Here is a 17,327-nt window from a genome sequence, read left to right on the forward strand (position 1 = left end):
TTCACAAGCTAAACAATTCTAAATGTTTGTTTGTTTATATATTAATTTGTTTATTTTCCTCTGTTTTTTCTGTGTTTTCCATCATTTTATCTTCTAATATATGGGCATGAGAGAATATACTTGTATAATATTAATGTATAAAAAAAATTAAAACCAATACAAGGAAACTATTAAGAAATAATTATTAGAATCATAATAATGATGATTATATTAACATATTATATTAATCTTATTCTATTATATCTTATATATTTTATTAGATTATTTCATATTATTATTTGAAAAGAAAATCTAATAAATTTTAAATTTAATCGAAATTCTAATTAGAACTAATACCAATTATTATTATTATTATTATTATTATTATTATTATTATTATATTATTATTATTATTATTATCATTAACAAAAAGAAAACAGTAAAATAACAACATTAGCTAAACAATAATAATAATTGATAATATTTCATATATATATATATATATATATATATATATATATATATATAAAATTTTATTCGATTATTTAATATTTTTATTAGTTGAAAAAAATCGTAAGTAAAAACTAAAGAAAGTAATAGAAATTCTAATGAGAACTACTACTAATAATATTAACAATAACTAATGTTACTGTTAACGGTAAAAAAATATTAGCTAAAAACGAACAACACCAATAATCATATATTATATTTTATATATTATTTTATTTTTTTAATCTAATATATTATATGAAAAAAATCTAAAATGTTTATTATTATTATTATTATTATTAACAAAACTATAATAACAAAATATAAATAATATAAATAATAACAAAAATAGCAACAACTTTATTATTATACTATAAAACAAAGTAAATATATAAAAAAAAAAAAATAAACAGCATTATCATTATTATTTATTTTTGACTATTTACATTTTTAGAAAGATATACTCCAGTGCTCCAAACTATTTTCTCTGCAGGCGTGTCCTTAAGTGCCATGGCAGCTGTCAAAGCCATATATTTTGAGTGTACAAAGTCATTTCCTCACACATTCAGTGTGTAGCAATAACGCGGGCCTCGATTTTGAAGCACCGACTCCCGCACAAGGAAGCCATACGGATGCACATAAGCAACCACATCCTTCACAATCTTCACGTCTCAACATAAGAGAGAAGTACAGAGGGTCTTTATTACCCAGTTATCATAAATAAAACCCATACACAAGCCCAGGAGTGAGTGATAGACAGCGTGAGCATATAAAACACATCCATCCAGCTGCAAGAGTCTTTTACTGCCATCTACAGAACGTCAATCAAACTGCCCGAGAGGTTAATATAAAGCTCGAAAATAGAAAGCAAAAACACATTTTTATGAGGTGCAGCACTCTTTCTTTTCAGCGTTTTGGGTCAACCAGTCGAAACAGTTTATTCTGGCTGGCTTGGGCCCGTTAAAAACCTGAGGACACTTAAGGATATGTCACTCAGCTGTGTTTGAGTGCTCTCTCGCACTTTTTCTTCAGCTCAACCAGACACAGACCCCTGGTTTCTCAACTTCCTAATTGGCCACAGCTCTAGAATGGCCTGTGACTCCACAAGCCGCTGAATTTCAATCAAGCTGCACAAAAGAGGCCTGTGTTTCTGCGCGAGGAGCGAGTCCGGCCCGTCTCTCCATTCAGCCCCGTGTTTGTCCGTCTGACTCACACTGATGGACAGGAACTGAGGTCAGAGAGTCATCCTCCACCTCTGGCGTGAGGTAAAATCTGGCCGTGATGCGGTTAATAACTAAAACAGGCCAGAGGTTTGTAAGTGAACAGCGAATGATCCGGTCCCACTTATCTGTACTGAATTACAGATGACGAAACTGCCATTTATGGCATTAACCAATAAGCTGTGCTATTTATACGCTTATATTTTGTTGCTTATTTTTATTATTATAATTATTATTTAAATTGTTTAGCCAACGGTCCGTGGCAGTGACGTCTGAGTCTGAGACTATCCAGCACTTAAGCATGTTCTGAATAACATATTACACCATTTCTGCAGTGTCTGTGTGTAATAATTATAGTAAAATATCATGAAAACTCACTTATTATCTGATGTACTGTATGATCAGACTGCCAAAAGATTGGATCATGTTTGCAGTATCATACTATTTTTATTATTTCTGTTTGGATTATTCTATCATAACATATGCATTCTGAACATAGTATTTTTGGTTTCTATTTTTGCACTCTCTCTCTTTATTTATGTTTTGGTGTGTGTGTGTTTGTTTGTTGCCGTGTTGCAATTGTTCAGATTTCACTGTTTTGCACTTGATTGTTGCCTGCGGACACAAATTACCAATCCTGTGCAGCACATGGACTCAAAAACAGACTCATGAAACCAATTTACACTCCATTTCACCAACTGAAAAAAACAGAAGAGTTTGCCGGGAGGAGGTTCCAGACACTTCCAGGCATCTGTAGCTGCACAGAAAAAGCAAAGGCCACTGCTTGTGCGGTTCGCATTAGAAAGGAACGCACACCGCACTGCAAAACAAAAACTGGCACCGAAACATAACTGGATCAGTTGCCAAGGAAACATATGCACAGTAATTGTCACCTTGTTAAAACGAACAGAAGTGTCAGGGGTTCGTTCTGATCTTTTTATTTTTTGATGTTAATTTAATGAGTTTGTCCTCTCAGCATATGCAACAAGCACAAGAAAAGACCTATAAAAAAAGTGTGTAAAGATTAAACTGACTGAAAACTATTATGAACTTATTAACAATATTAAAAGCAAAATGTAATATATATATATATATATATCTTAATAATTATATGTATGCTATGTATGTTACACAATTAACTATACACATATAATAATAAACCGCTAATACAGTAAAACTAAAAATAATAACAAGAAAAATACATGCTTTATAAACATTTATAAAAACGGTTTCTGTTTTTTCAAATAAACTATTCAATTATTCTGTTCTATTATATTCTATTCTGTACCGAAATACTTCCAATCCACGGCACAACACTGCCACCTAGTGTTCATACGCCTCAGAGCCTCCTAGAGGACGATTTTAATAGCAATGTTTCAGCAAAAAAAAAAAAAAAAAAAAAAAAAAGAGGGGGGGGGGGGGGGGGGGGTTATACATTTGCTACTCGTAACATGCGTTTTTCCCAATCTCTTGCCTTGATGTCTTTTGATACATATCGCAATATATAATATTTACAAGTTTCAATTTATAGTTTCTAGATAGACATGTTCAGACTTGCCTGCTTGCACATGTAATGATGTGAATAAATTATTACCAAGTAGGCGTGTCTTGATGGTTGTCCTATTCTGGCGTCTACACGAATATCAGATGAGAGCTAAGCGTATTAGGCCTACATCAGACTTTTTCTTTAAAAGTAGATTTTCAGACTTCCATTGTTAATAATTAATGAGTAGGCGTTTCTTTCCAGAGCTGGTTTAAAAATGCATAAATTACGCGCGTAGGTAGTTTATAAATAATAATGATAAGAAGAAGAAGAAAAAAAAAAAAAAGTACGCCACGTGAAAACATGCATAAAACGAATCTTATTTCGAAGGCAGAATCCTTTTTAAAATAAATAAAATAAACTTTTAAGTTTACAAAGGCTTTTCCAGACTTGCTTGAAAAAAATAAACGTATTAATTATTCACGAGTAGGCGTGTCTCCCACAGGGCCCTTATTTTCCTCATTCAAAAAGTGCATGTGAACTACGCTGGGCAGGTCAGTGTGACCAAGTTGAGAGTTGATACGAAACTTACTCTAGTTTCAGAACCGACAAACAAACCTTCACTGGATCAATCTCTTTTCCAGACGCAGGCTGGAGGAGTACATGGCGGCGACAGAGAGCAGCTTAAGCCCGGCGGTGGAGTCGGTTGTGCCGGCTTGTATGTTCGCACCTGACCCGGGCTGCGCGGAGGATTCGCCCGGCGCTGAGCGCAGCGACGCCGGCGACAACCAGAACGGGGAAGCCGAGGACCATTTAGACCTCACCAGCAAGGTGGCTCTCAGGCCTAAGCGTTCGTTTGAACACTTCTCCGGGTGCATGAACCATTACAAGGGTTTATTTGTTAAACGCGTGGTGTTAAAACACATTTAACAACTTTGAATTCAAAGCATCGAGCTGCGTGAGTGACACGTCGACTGTGCATGTGAACGCCAGCTGGCACTGAAACAACTGCACTGACTCCAGATTTATGTGCATGTGTGCGATCAAACCTTAACACGAGTTAAGGTTGTTGCACTCTTAATGCATGTAAAACTGCAATAAAATGTGCAATATGAAATAGCACCGTTTTTGCCACAAATACTGATTTTTTAAGTGATAAAACATTTTGACAATATTTCAGCTGATTAGGTTTAGAATTATAAAATATCAAAGCAAACTTAAAGATTTTCAAATTACTACATTTTCAAATTATTTGCCAGTTTTCTGATGTTTTTAGAGTTTATAATAATGCAAGTAAATTCCTACATTTAACTAAATAAAATTGAATTCTTAAAATTACAGAGACTGTATGAAAATAAGTTTACTTGCAAAAATGGATCAGAACGGTTAAGTTATAGCTTGCGGTCTACAGCAGTAGAATTAATTTTATTTTTTTCCTCAAAGTACACACAGCACCCTATATTGACAGAAAAACACAGAATTTGACATTTTTGCAGATTTATATAAAAAAAAAAAAACTGAAATATCAGAAGGTCTTAAGTATTCAGACCCTTTGCTCGGTATTTAGTAGAAGCACCCTTTTGATCTAATACAGCCATGAGTCTTTTTGGGAAAGAAGTTTTTCACACCTGGATTTGGGGATCCTCTGCCATTCCTCCTCGCAGATCCTCTCCAGTTCTGTCAGGTTGGATGGTAAACGTTGGTGGACAGCCATTTTCAGGTCTCTCCAGAGATACACAATAGGGTTTAAGTCAGGGCTCTGGCTGGACCATTCAAGAACAGTCACAGAGTTGTTGTGAAGCCACTCCTTCATTATTTTAGCTGTGTGCTTGGGGGTCATCGAAGGTGAACCTTCGGCCCAGTCTGAGGTCCTGAGCACTCTTGAGAAGGTTTTCGTCCAGGATATCCCTGTACTTGGCTGCATTCATCTTTCCCTCGATTGCAACCAGTCGTCCTGTTCCTGCAGCCGAAAAACACCCCCACAGCATGATGCTTCCACCACCATGCTTCACTGTTGGGACTGTATTGGACAGGTGATGAGCAGTGCCTGGTTTCCTCCACACATACCGCTTAGAATTAAGGCCAAAAGTTCTATCTTGGTCTCCTCATACCAGAGAATCCTTCAGGTGATTTTTTTACCAAAATCCATGGGGGCGTTCATGTGTCCGTCGGGGCACTCTGCCATAAAGCCCCGACTGGTGGAGGGCTGCAGTGATGATTGACTTTCTACAGCTTTCTCTCACCTCCTGACTGCATCTCTGGAGCTCAGCCACAGTGATCTTTGGGTTCTTTACCTCTCTCACCAAGACTCTTCTTCCCCGATAGCTCAGTTTGGCCGGTCAGACAGCTCTAGGAAGGGTTCTGGTCATCCCAAATGTCTTCCATTTAAGGATTATGGAGGCCACTGTGCTCTTAGGAACCTTAAGTGCAGCAGAATTTTTTTTTGTAACCTTGACCAGAGCTGTGCCTTGCCACAATTCTGTCTCTGAGCTCTTCAGGCAGTTCCTTTGACCTCACAATCCTCATTTGCTCTGACATGCACTGTGAGCTGTAATGTCTTATATAGACAGGTGTGTGGCTTTCCTTATCAAGTCCAATCAGTATAATCAAACACAGCTGGACTCAAGTGAAGGTGTATGATCAGAAGAAATGGACAGCACCTGAGTTAAATATATGAGTGTCACAGCAAAGGGTCTGAATACTTAGGACCATGTGATATTTCAGTTTTTCTTTTTTAATAAATGTACAAAAATGTCAACAATTCTGTGTTTTTCTGTCAGTATGGGATGCTGTGTGTACATTAATGAGGAAAAAAAATGAACTTAAATGATTTTACCAAATGGCTGCAATATAACAAAGAGTGAAACATTTATGGGGGTCTGAATACTTTAAGTACCCACTGTAGATACAATTTATACATAGATACAATATGGATACATAGATATATGGAATATATTCCAATATATTGGTATCTCCAATAGAATCATTCATAGCCTGCTGTCTAAAGCAGTGAAATAAATTTTATTTTAACAGATTTTTGTTTTAATAATTTAAAAAGCATGCTTGTGCTATCATTATAACTAAAATAGAATATATTTAATATATCGTAGTCCAGTTTAATGGCATTCAAGTTTTGCTTAAGTGTCTAAATTCTTTTTGGGGTCACTGTAAAGAGATATTAAATATTTGGAATGCATACCAAAATGTTGACGTTATAATGTATTAAAATACATTCTCAGTAAATATCTCGTTCTTATTCTATAAGTACAGTTTGCACTGGTCAGCCCTACAGGAGAGCAGTATGAGTGTTTACAAAAGCAGCTGCGAGAGCGAATAGAGGAAGGATGCGGAGAAACCATCTATGTGGTCGGAATGGGAACAGGTGAGACGTGAAAACAGTTATTTTAAATTGAAAGAATATTCAAATATATTACTATTTTTACTAGGTTAAATATATGCAACCTTGGTGAGAATGAGCAATTTCTTTCAAAATCATAAAAAATGTCCTATGAAGAAGTGTTGATAAATGCTTTGTTTCTCTGTCTCTCAGATGGGGGTGATTATGGTCTGGATGAGCGGGATATGGAAGCATCTGTCGCTACGGTGCAGTCAATTTGTGAACAGGTTGATGCGGACTTGATTCTGCTGAGAGAGAGGACAGAAACAGCAGGACATGTCCGGGATTATCTCATCCGTCGTCGAGTGGGAGAGGCAGACTTCCTGGAAGTCAGGTTAGAAGATGTTTTAAAAATAAAATTATTTATAAAAATGATACGTTTGTTTGCTTAAAATCATTTCTTTTTTCAGGGTGGCGGTCGTAGGTAATGTAGACGCTGGTAAAAGCACACTTTTGGGTGTGCTAACCCATGGTGAACTTGACAACGGCCGTGGATTCGCCCGCCAGAAGCTATTCCGACACAAACACGAGATGGAGAGCGGCCGGACGAGTAGCGTCGGTAATGACATCCTGGGCTTCGACCAGGAGGGGCAGGTGGTCAACAAACCGGACAGCCATGGAGGCAGCCTGGACTGGACCAAAATCTGCGAGAGGTCATCGAAGGTCATCACTTTCATTGACTTGGCGGGCCACGAGAAGTACCTGAAGACCACCGTATTTGGCATGACTGGCCATCTGCCGGATTTCTGCATGCTAATGGTGAGAGGGAGTAGGTGTGCCACAGGTATATGTACTCTGCGGTTTCAAGTTTGATGAATCCTGTCTTTTTCTGTTTCTCAAAGGTGGGAAGTAATGCAGGAATCATTGGCATGACTAAAGAGCACCTCGGTCTCGCTCTGGCGCTCAACGTTCCTGTTTTCGTAGTTGTAACAAAGATAGACATGTGTCCCGCTAACATCTTACAAGGTAATGTGACTCTCATTGTACTACAGAAGTTTTATCAACAACATTTGCGGCATAATGTTAATCATTAATTATTTACAGAAATAATTTTCAATATATAGACATTTTGTAAGATCCCAGGTGCCCACGCATTTTTGCAGATGTTGTGCGTCTTTATTTCTATGTTTTTTTTTTTTTTTTACACATTTTATACTATTACCAATATGAGAGTATAAATTCGTTTTTGTAGTTTGAGTGTAATATCCTGTGACCTCTCTGTGTGGAGGAACTTATACACTAGTGGTGTAATTCCTGCATGTTTGTGTAATATATGCAGCAAGGATATTTCATAAATATCCTTGCGCATATTGTGCAAATGTTACTGGGTTTTTGGAGTTCAGAAGGTATAAAAATTCAATTAAGTTGGGAAATTAAAGTAAAAATTATGTCCTGGTTTAATCAACAATATCCCGCAAATGCCTACAGTGTATGTTTTTTATAGACAAATGTTGTGTGGTTTTGCGTTGCAGAGACGCTAAAGTTATTACAAAGGTTACTCAAGTCTCCAGGATGCAGAAAAATACCAGTTTTGGTGCAAAACAAGGATGATGTCATTGTTACAGCCTCAAACTTCAGCTCAGAAAGGTAATTTTACTGAAACTTTACATAAACTTACACTTAGGATGGGCCTCACAATTTTTTGATTTCGGACATTATCCTAAGGTTTTAGGCCTAGAATGCCATAAAAATATTTTTCAGGTGCGAAAAAAAATCCACACAAAAACTGTAAATGTAACTACAATTAAATTGAAAAACTTTGTAAATCAAGATGCTTTTTTGCCCGAATAATCTTTGTAAGCGTAAACCTCAAACAAGGTATTAATATCATCTGATATGTCTATAATGAGAGCATATTAAAATAGGGATGCACGATATTGGATTTTGGCCGATATTCGATATGCCGATATTTTCAAAATAATTTTGTCCGATGCCGATACCGATATCGATATATATACAAATATATACTGATATATTTAAACTTTAATTTTACTGAAGAGAAATCCATGTATCTCTTCTGTACTGATTCTACCATAAATTTATTATTTTACAAATGTAGACAGACATTCACATCTGAAAAACAGGTCAATTATTTCACTTGGACAATATCGGTTTGGCTCATCGGCAGAAATATTCATATCCGATATTGTGCCGATATTATCGTGCATCCCTATATTAAACCAAAAGCATTATTTTTGTGTGTAGGATGTGTCCGATTTTCCAGATCTCAAATGTGACGGGAGAAAACATGGACTTGTTGAAAATGTTCCTGAACTTGCTGTCTCCCAGAACGACGTACAAGGACGACGAGCCGCCAGAGTTTCAGATTGACGACACATATTCAGTGCCGGTACGACACACACTGTCTTTGTACTTCTATCTACCTCTTTCTCAATCGTTTGAAGCTCTCGTATGTTCCTCAGGGTGTAGGTACTGTAGTATCAGGGACTACTTTACGTGGATTAATACGGCTGAATGACACGCTGCTCCTCGGTCCGGATCCTCTGGGCGTCTTCATCCCCATCGTCGTCAAATCCATCCACCGCAAGCGCATGCCTGTTAAAGAAGTGCATGGGGGCCAGACTGCCTCATTCGCTCTGAAGAAGATCAAGCGTTCGTCGATCAGGAAGGGGATGGTGATGGTGTCGCCCCGCCTCAACCCACAGGCATGCTGGGAGTTTGAGGCAGAGATTCTCGTACTGCACCATCCAACGACGATATCGCCGAGATACCAAGCTATGGGTGGGTAGGCAAGACAAATGTTCAATATTTGGACTGAATTTTTTTACTAATTAAAATTTATACTTCTACTCCGAATACATTTCATCAAATTAAATTGGCCTACTTAACATTATTTTAATATAGTCGGTTAAACATTTATATTTATTCAAAATATTCAAAATAAACATTAGACTGGATATTTGTTTATTATGATAAAAGTTAATTAAGATTTTTGTTAAGTAATCTATATTAAACTTTTTAAAGGTTTAAAATGATTTTTTTTTGTTTATTGTGATATTTTAACCATTTGCTTGTTGTTTACTATATATTGAACATATAAATTTGAAATAAAAAATATACAAAAACATCCAAAATAAAATACTTGTATTTTTAATGCAGCAAATATTTATTTAGCATTTTATTTATTTATAAATCCAAATGTCTAAATATTACATATCTATGTAACATATAAATAAAACATTTTACTTAAATATGTAAAAACAATTATATATATATATACATATATATATTATATATATATATATATATATATATATATATATAATATATATATATATATATATATATATATATATATATATATACTAATTTTAAATTAACTAATTTTACTTTTAAATGTTACTATTAAAAATGTTGTACTAATAAAATATAATAATTAGTTTTTAGGTAAATTAAAATGAATTCTAATGAATTTATAATTTGTATAAAAACAAATTATTATATAGACATTTTGTGAGAAACAGAGGATATTTAAATTTTGACAGATAATTCTGTTTCACTTGCTTACACTTTTATTTTATGTTATAATCAGTATAAGTATAGATTTACAGATTTACCTTTATAAAATTGCGTTTAAAAAATTAGACTTTAATGTTTGTATTGGGAAAAACTGCTGTTATTATACTGAGTGTTTAAAAATATACATTTAACATTACGGGGGATATTAACCAATATTATAGTATGAATCTTACATTTTACCTTAATATACATAAAGAAATGGATTCTCTGTTTGACTCTTATATGCTTCCAATATCAGCTTCTAATATCAGTGCTTTTGTTATAGTTAAAAAAAAAAAATGTAATAATTAAATCCAAATTGTATCTAAAAAGATATAGTAGTATCTCTTAGTGAAGAGTTTCTCTGTATCATAGTTCACTGTGGCAGTATCAGACAGACGGCCACTATCATCGGTATGAACAAAGACTGTTTACGGACGGGGGACAAAGCCACCGTGCTCTTCCGCTTCATCAAGACCCCCGAGTACTTCCACCCGGACCAGAGACTCGTCTTCAGAGAGGGCAGGACCAAGGCCGTGGGCACCATCACTAAGGTCAGAGGTCACAAAAACATTCACCCTATATATACATATAAATAAATAAATGGTTTCTTGAGATTTGTCCAACTGGAAACTGTTATTGAATTGGTTTTACCTTAGAGTTGTCAATCATGCCTTTTTGATAATGTCAGCCAATAATGTATATAAAGAGATTTGTTACGTTCCAGCATGAGTCATAAAAACTGGAAACGATGCGTTTCCTTCTGAAACTCCTGTCTGTTGTCTTGGCTTGTGCGACAGCTGCTACAGAGCAAGCCTCAGGCCAAGATGCAGTCTACCAAGAAAACCTCGTCACAGGTGGAAGGCTCTTCATCAGCCTGCGAGGAAAGCTCACCGATGGGAGGAAGCCCTCAGATGGGACAGCTGGTGAGAGTCCGCAATAAACCCAGAAATAATGGATAAAATCATTGTACTTCATTATGTATTATAAAACCTTTACAAATCAAGTCTATAATAATAGTAGTCATACTAATATTTTATTATAATTAAATTTTACACATACACATACATACATGTTTAAATATATATATATTACACACACACATATTTATATAATTCTATATAATATTTTACTAATAACTTTTTGTATAATATACACACACATTTTATTATATTTTAATGATATAATATTTTTACTAACAATTGATTGTGTATATATATATATATATATATATATATATATATATATATATATATATATATATATATATATATATATATATATATTAGTATAAAATAATTGTATATATTATAAAATTTTAACTAAAATATAACAAAATTGTGTGTGTGTGTATATATGTGTATATATCTATATATATATATATATATATATATATATATATATATATACATAGACAGATAGACAGATAGATAGATAGATAGATAGATAGATAGATAGATAGATAAATCAATAATTGTACTACTACTACAATGACTAATGCAGAAGATAACTGTATATATTGCGAATGTATATCCATACATCTATATTTATATAAAAATAAATCAATAATTATTCTACTACTACTAAAATGATTAATATATAAAATGTCATAATGTATTATATGTTGTTAATATATATAAATGAACGCACACACATACACACACACATAGATTAATAATCATGTTACATAATCTGTAATGTTCTTATTATGCTCGGTATTAAATCATTTTCTCTCACTTTTTGCCCATGTTGTTCCCTATATTCTCTTTTTCACTTCATACTTTTCTTCGGGCTGCATATAATATTCATCTCCAAGTGTTCAGGGACACTTACAGCCCTTGAAATGTCTCATACCTTTTCATCCCCATACACCAAACACTTTTTTTTCCCCTCTCTTTTGTCCGTGGCTCAGTGTGGTAGACAGCAGGGGGCGATCAGACACTTTGCACAGATTGAAACAAAGAGAATTAAGTTTAAAAAAGCACAAGACAGCAGTGTGAAGTGAAGGTAAAATGGTTTAAAGCACATTAAGGTCAGACTCTTTAAGCTTCTTAAAATGTTAGTTTGCTGTAGTGTAAATCGCAGAGGTATTAAGAGCATTACTTTCTTGATTATAAAAGACATTAGAGTCTTAATGTAATGAATTAGGCTGATTCATTTCCTGAACAGTATTTGAATGAGACAAATTTTCTCTGAAAAGCTCACCACTCTTTCATTTAGACTTAACGCTTAATTGATTTTTTTTTCCATTAATGGTCACTGCAGACTGAATTCTGGGTTTTGTTTCTTTGTAAGTAGTGTTCAAATAGTGAAGCTGTCCTTATTAACCATTATTGAGATGTTAAATTACAGGTTTACAGACCAAATCCATTTAAATTACTCATTCAGTTATGTTTTAAATTGCCATTAAATAAAAGGCTGGGAAAAAAAAAGATATCTACCAAAATGTTCTTTTGATAAGGAAAAAATTACACAAAAGGAGTAAAATAAATAATAATAATAATAATTCAGTATTTATTTATTGAATTGATGTATTATACTTTTACTGTTATTCAAAAGTTTCAATTTCTGGAAGAAAAATAAATCAATAAAATGTTATAATATTAAATCTATTTGGTTCATCATCTCTTTCAGATGAATTTATTAAAATGTATTTAGTCAGACAAGTATTTAATTGCCAAAAACAATATTAAAATAAATTATTAAAATGTAAAGACATGTTTCACTTATTTTGATGAGGAGAAAATCACCCCCCCCCCCCCACAAATATATATATATATATATATATATATATATATATATAATATTCAAACTGCTTTCATTTACAGTTTACAGCAACCTTTTGTTAAGGAAAAACTTTCGAACAACACAGTATTTTTATAGTGAGATTTGTATTTGTTTTTGATTTAAAATTAACTTTTAACACAAAATTAGTTAAACAATTGACACTTTGACTTACATTTATTTAAAAGTGAACATTACAATTAATAAAACTTTCAAATTTATTTGATCTGTTTTCTCTCCTGCTCAGGGAAACGACATGATTTGACCAAAAACTGATAAAACAGCTTACATCTTTCGAATTAATATTGTGACAGCTGCCTTTTTTCTTAACTTGGGGTCAAATTTAAAAATAACTTTAGTTTTTTTTTTTTTTCATTCAGTTGAAGTCTGGTGGAAGTGGTCGACGGCGTGGTGGCCAGCGGCACAAAGGCAGATCAGCTCTGAGCAGCACTGGAACAACTACTTCAGCAGCTGGAGTGAGCAACAACTGAGCCTCCTCCAGCTCTCTCTCTCTCTCTCTCTCTCTCTCTCTCTCTCACCCATCTACTGGTCAACTGACTTTAACGTTTCGAGTGAACACCAGAGGGCAGTAAAGCCTTTTTTCTCTTTCACCCTGCCCTTTTTTTCTTTCACTAAACCGGACTCAACTATTTCTCCCTAATTAGAAACATTCATCTCCACTGACACAATCGTGCCAAAACCCTGACTGACAAGCAGCTGTTGTGTTCCTCGTCCACCCGCTTGTTTTTTTTGTTTTTTTTCTCACCCTTATCAAACCCTTTTACTTAATATTTTAGAGTCTTAACATCTTGTAATAAACACCCCAAAATCCTGGATTTTGTAGCCGGAATGTTTCCCCGAGGACCCAATTAAGCAGCCCACGACTGAATCCTTGTTTGTGTTCAGCGATTTAGCTATTTTCCATGTCATTTTCCTCCTTCAATTGAATTTGGCAAATGCTAACGCAGATGAAAGGGGAGAAATCTGTTCTGCTTGTCAATCTCTCATGCCCCCTCATCCTCTTCTGATTTTAATGAGCGTCGTAGCTGGTGAGATGCGCAAAATCATGGCCAGATAAAACCGCTCTCTCTTGGGGCGTCACAAATTAGGTGGCTTTCTGTTCTCCCGTGTTGCTTTTCATTGTGTGACCTGGCATTACTTACAAAAGGTCTCACCTTTTCAATGGAGAAGGGTTTTTTTTGGCTAAAAACGGGAAGCTATCTGAGATGACGTGGCATTTCGTTCAGAATTCTGTTGTGACTTTCTCATTAAACCTTATTTTCTGTCTATTCTTATTTATTCTAGACTATTTTCATGGTATTGAGAGTAGACCTTGAATAAATTCTAACTAAATTACTAATTTACCCAAAAATGAAAATTCGGTCGTCATTTGTTCACCGTCATAATGTTCTACACTATTATGATTAATTAATTTATAAATTTTTTTGTGGAGGAGTTGCTCTTTTCTGTGAAATTACAATAAAAAGACTTATTATCAATTTGCATCACAAAAGTGGTTTATAAATCTGAAAGCTCATTTCCAGCACAGGGTAATGTATGTATGTATGTATATATATATATATATATATATATATATATATATATATAATAACGGTACTTGCAACTTTTTATCTCACTATTGGAATTGTGAGAAGAAAAAAACAGAATTCTCTGAAATCTGAATTTACATATCGCAATTCTAATTGTTTGTTTCACCATGAAATAGAAAAATAAATAAAAAATTACTGTGACTTTTTTAATAAGTCTGCCTTTTTTGTTATACTCAATTTTTATTAGAAGTGCGAGGGGGGGAAAAAAACCCTGAATTGTCAGATTTGTGAGATATAAACTCGGAATTCTGAAGGGGGAAAAAAATCTGGATTGCGATATGTAAAGAGTTTACATTTTGAAATGTTGAAAATTTTTCTCTCAATTAACATCATGTAATTCTGACTTTTTTCTCTGAATTCTGAGTTTACATATCGCAATTCTAATTTTTTTGTTCCACAATAAAATAAACGCACACTATAAAAAAAGACTTCTATGACTTTTTATCTCACAAGTCTGCCTTTTTTGCTATTCTGAATTTATAATATAAATGCGAGGAATAAAATAATAATAAAAAAAAACACTGAATTGTCAGATTTGAGATATATAGATTCAGAATTCTGAGAAAGTCTAAATTACCACATATATAAACTGAGTTCAGATTTTGCCAAATTTTTATTGTTTTCTCAGAAATCTGAATTTACATCACGCATTTCTGACTTTTTTCTCCGAATTTGTATTGCAATTTCTCAGAGTTTGTATATTGCAATTCTGTTTTGGGTTTCCACCATGCAATAAAACAGTTGTGAGTTATAAACTTGCAATTGCAGATGAACTTCTCGCAATTCAAATTAGTTTCTTACCAGATGACTTCAAAAGACTAAGGATTTATCTATAAATGTCACATGGACCACATTTATGGCGCTTTTGAATCTTGAAAGCTTCAGTTCCCAGTGTAATTGTGAAAAGAGCAACTGTTGCACAAAGGAAAGAATGTCATAGTTGTGTGAAAAGACATTAGGGTGAGGAAATAAAAGAATTTTCATTTTTCGGGTGAACTATTCATTTAAATATGAACCAGAATTGAAGTTATTCTTCTGTGAATCTAATATACATTTACATATCTGTGTGATCCCTGCTTGGGATTGCATTCGATTTGAAATTCGTCAGGGAAAACTGTGGTGGAATGTCGTAAAGGTCTTGAAGTTCCCTGTTAAAAAGAAAGCAAGTTCAACAGTTAGCCATTTAGTGGGGATTTTAAAGTCCATTATATTCTGTAATACAAATTCTGACCAACGGAGTTCAACATGAGAAACACCAAATCTTGTCTACCAAGATGTGGTTTCATAATTACAATTTTAAAACAAAAGAAAAACTCCGTGCCCACACAGTCGCTTTCATTTACATAGTTTACATGATCCCAATGTGCGGTATTCACACAAGGCATTGTTCAAGGCAGTTCTGGTTCTTGTTCTTGGATTTGATCTGCTGTTCTTGTCTTTTGAATCAATAAAGGTGAACCACAGGGTCTGTACTATCAGGGAAATCTTTAGACATTGATTTTAGTTTTATCTGAGGCAGCCAAGTAGATTCGAACCTCTTTAAAAAAAAACATTTTTACACACGTGATCACTAAGTTCAACTGGAATGGCTTAAGACCACATATAAACCCTTGAGTTATACAAAAAACAGATTTAATACTTTTTTTTTTTTAATCTTCAGGAACCTGAAGAATAATATATATATTTTTTTTATTAGTATTTTACTTATTTATATTTTTCCCCTCCCCCTAGGGCTGGTATGTGATTTGATTTGATTTGATGTAATTTTTTTTAGGCAAAATACAAGACATTTTTGTATTAGAGCATTCAGTGCATTGGTTAGGATTTGATTTCGTTTCTTTTTTCAGACATTTTCTTTTGGATCCAGTCCCCTTATAGTGCATGATTTTTTTTTTCGTGCATTAAAATGTATGTGCATTGCGTACAAATGAAAAAAATATGCAATTTCCGTTGTAAATCCTTTAAAATAAAATAAAATGTTATAGAAAAAAACTCTTAATGCAGTTATCACGGTTGCTTTCCTGTAATTTGATAAAACAAATGTAAGGATTTTACTTTCATTGCCTTTAGTATGTACTGTTATGTCTCCAGATTGTATAATGTGAAACAACTCTTCCCCTGAGGAACTATTGAACTGAATTATTTGTAAACATTTGGTTTATTCGCCCTTAGACACTCATTTCTAATTTGTTATTTGCTTTTCTCTCGAACATGGCGAACAAATATGCCATAAAAGAATCGAATTACTTGTTGTCCCCGGACCCACTGCTGTGTAAAAAAAAAACTGAAACGCTCTCAGCCAACAACACTGAGGCATTTAGGTAATTTTGTCAAAACTCATTGAAGTGGTGGCATTAAAATGCCAACCAAACATCAAGCCACATGGTCAAACAGAGTCCCGCGGCACCCCTATCCCCTAATTTCCAGCCCTTAATGTCCCTGCTTCCCTGTAGGGGATGGATGCGAGTCTTGTCACTGAGATTCCAATAAATGTGTTATTCAAAAATCCAATTTCAGTCAATGGCATGTGTCGGCTTGGCCCATTCAATTGGATTGATGCGCCACTATGTGAACGACAAGATGGTTTAGCTTAAATTTTGGTCTGTGTCTCACAGCCTGCTTCAAGAGGTGTTATTTTATGATGCAGTTCTCTGATTGGTGGAGATTTCTCTGCAGAATTATTGGAAATGTAGTTTTGTTTTTGTTTTGTTTTGTTTTTTACCAGGAATTCCACAAAATTATTTAGAAGTCTAAATAAAGACCATTGATTGCTTTGACGAGAGCATATACTATAACTTAACAACGTAGCCCACAGTAGGTCTGCCTTTAATGGTTTAGTAGTTATA

The 17,327-nt window shown here is 34.1% G+C and overlaps 1 protein-coding gene across 1 annotated transcript; it reads left to right on the forward strand.

Annotated features, from left to right (window-relative positions):
* Positions 1 to 3,628: 3,628 nt before the first annotated feature.
* On the forward strand, positions 3,629 to 16,194 carry gtpbp1l (GTP binding protein 1, like). Its single transcript, XM_052590610.1, has 12 exons — positions 3,629 to 3,725; positions 3,816 to 4,002; positions 6,442 to 6,553; positions 6,722 to 6,902; positions 6,979 to 7,327; positions 7,411 to 7,534; positions 8,041 to 8,155; positions 8,774 to 8,918; positions 8,992 to 9,310; positions 10,463 to 10,641; positions 10,888 to 11,013; positions 13,252 to 16,194. Exons 2-12 carry the CDS (start codon positions 3,835 to 3,837, stop codon positions 13,360 to 13,362), a joined length of 1,929 nt encoding a protein of 642 aa, XP_052446570.1. The 5' UTR covers positions 3,629 to 3,725; positions 3,816 to 3,834; the 3' UTR covers positions 13,363 to 16,194.
* Positions 16,195 to 17,327: the final 1,133 nt, after the last annotated feature.

Source organism: Carassius gibelio, chromosome B22 (assembly GCF_023724105.1).
Source record: "Carassius gibelio isolate Cgi1373 ecotype wild population from Czech Republic chromosome B22, carGib1.2-hapl.c, whole genome shotgun sequence".
Taxonomy (NCBI): Eukaryota; Metazoa; Chordata; class Actinopteri; order Cypriniformes; family Cyprinidae; genus Carassius; species Carassius gibelio.

Coding starts and splice junctions, on each gene's coding strand:
- gtpbp1l (XM_052590610.1), top strand. CDS start 3,835: ATGGCGGCGACAGAGAGCAGCTTAAGCCCGGCGGTGGAGTCGGTTGTG. Junction 4,003..6,441: donor ATTTAGACCTCACCAGCAAG/GTGGCTCTCAGG, acceptor CTATAAGTACAG/TTTGCACTGGTCAGCCCTAC. Junction 6,903..6,978: donor GCAGACTTCCTGGAAGTCAG/GTTAGAAGATGT, acceptor TTCTTTTTTCAG/GGTGGCGGTCGTAGGTAATG.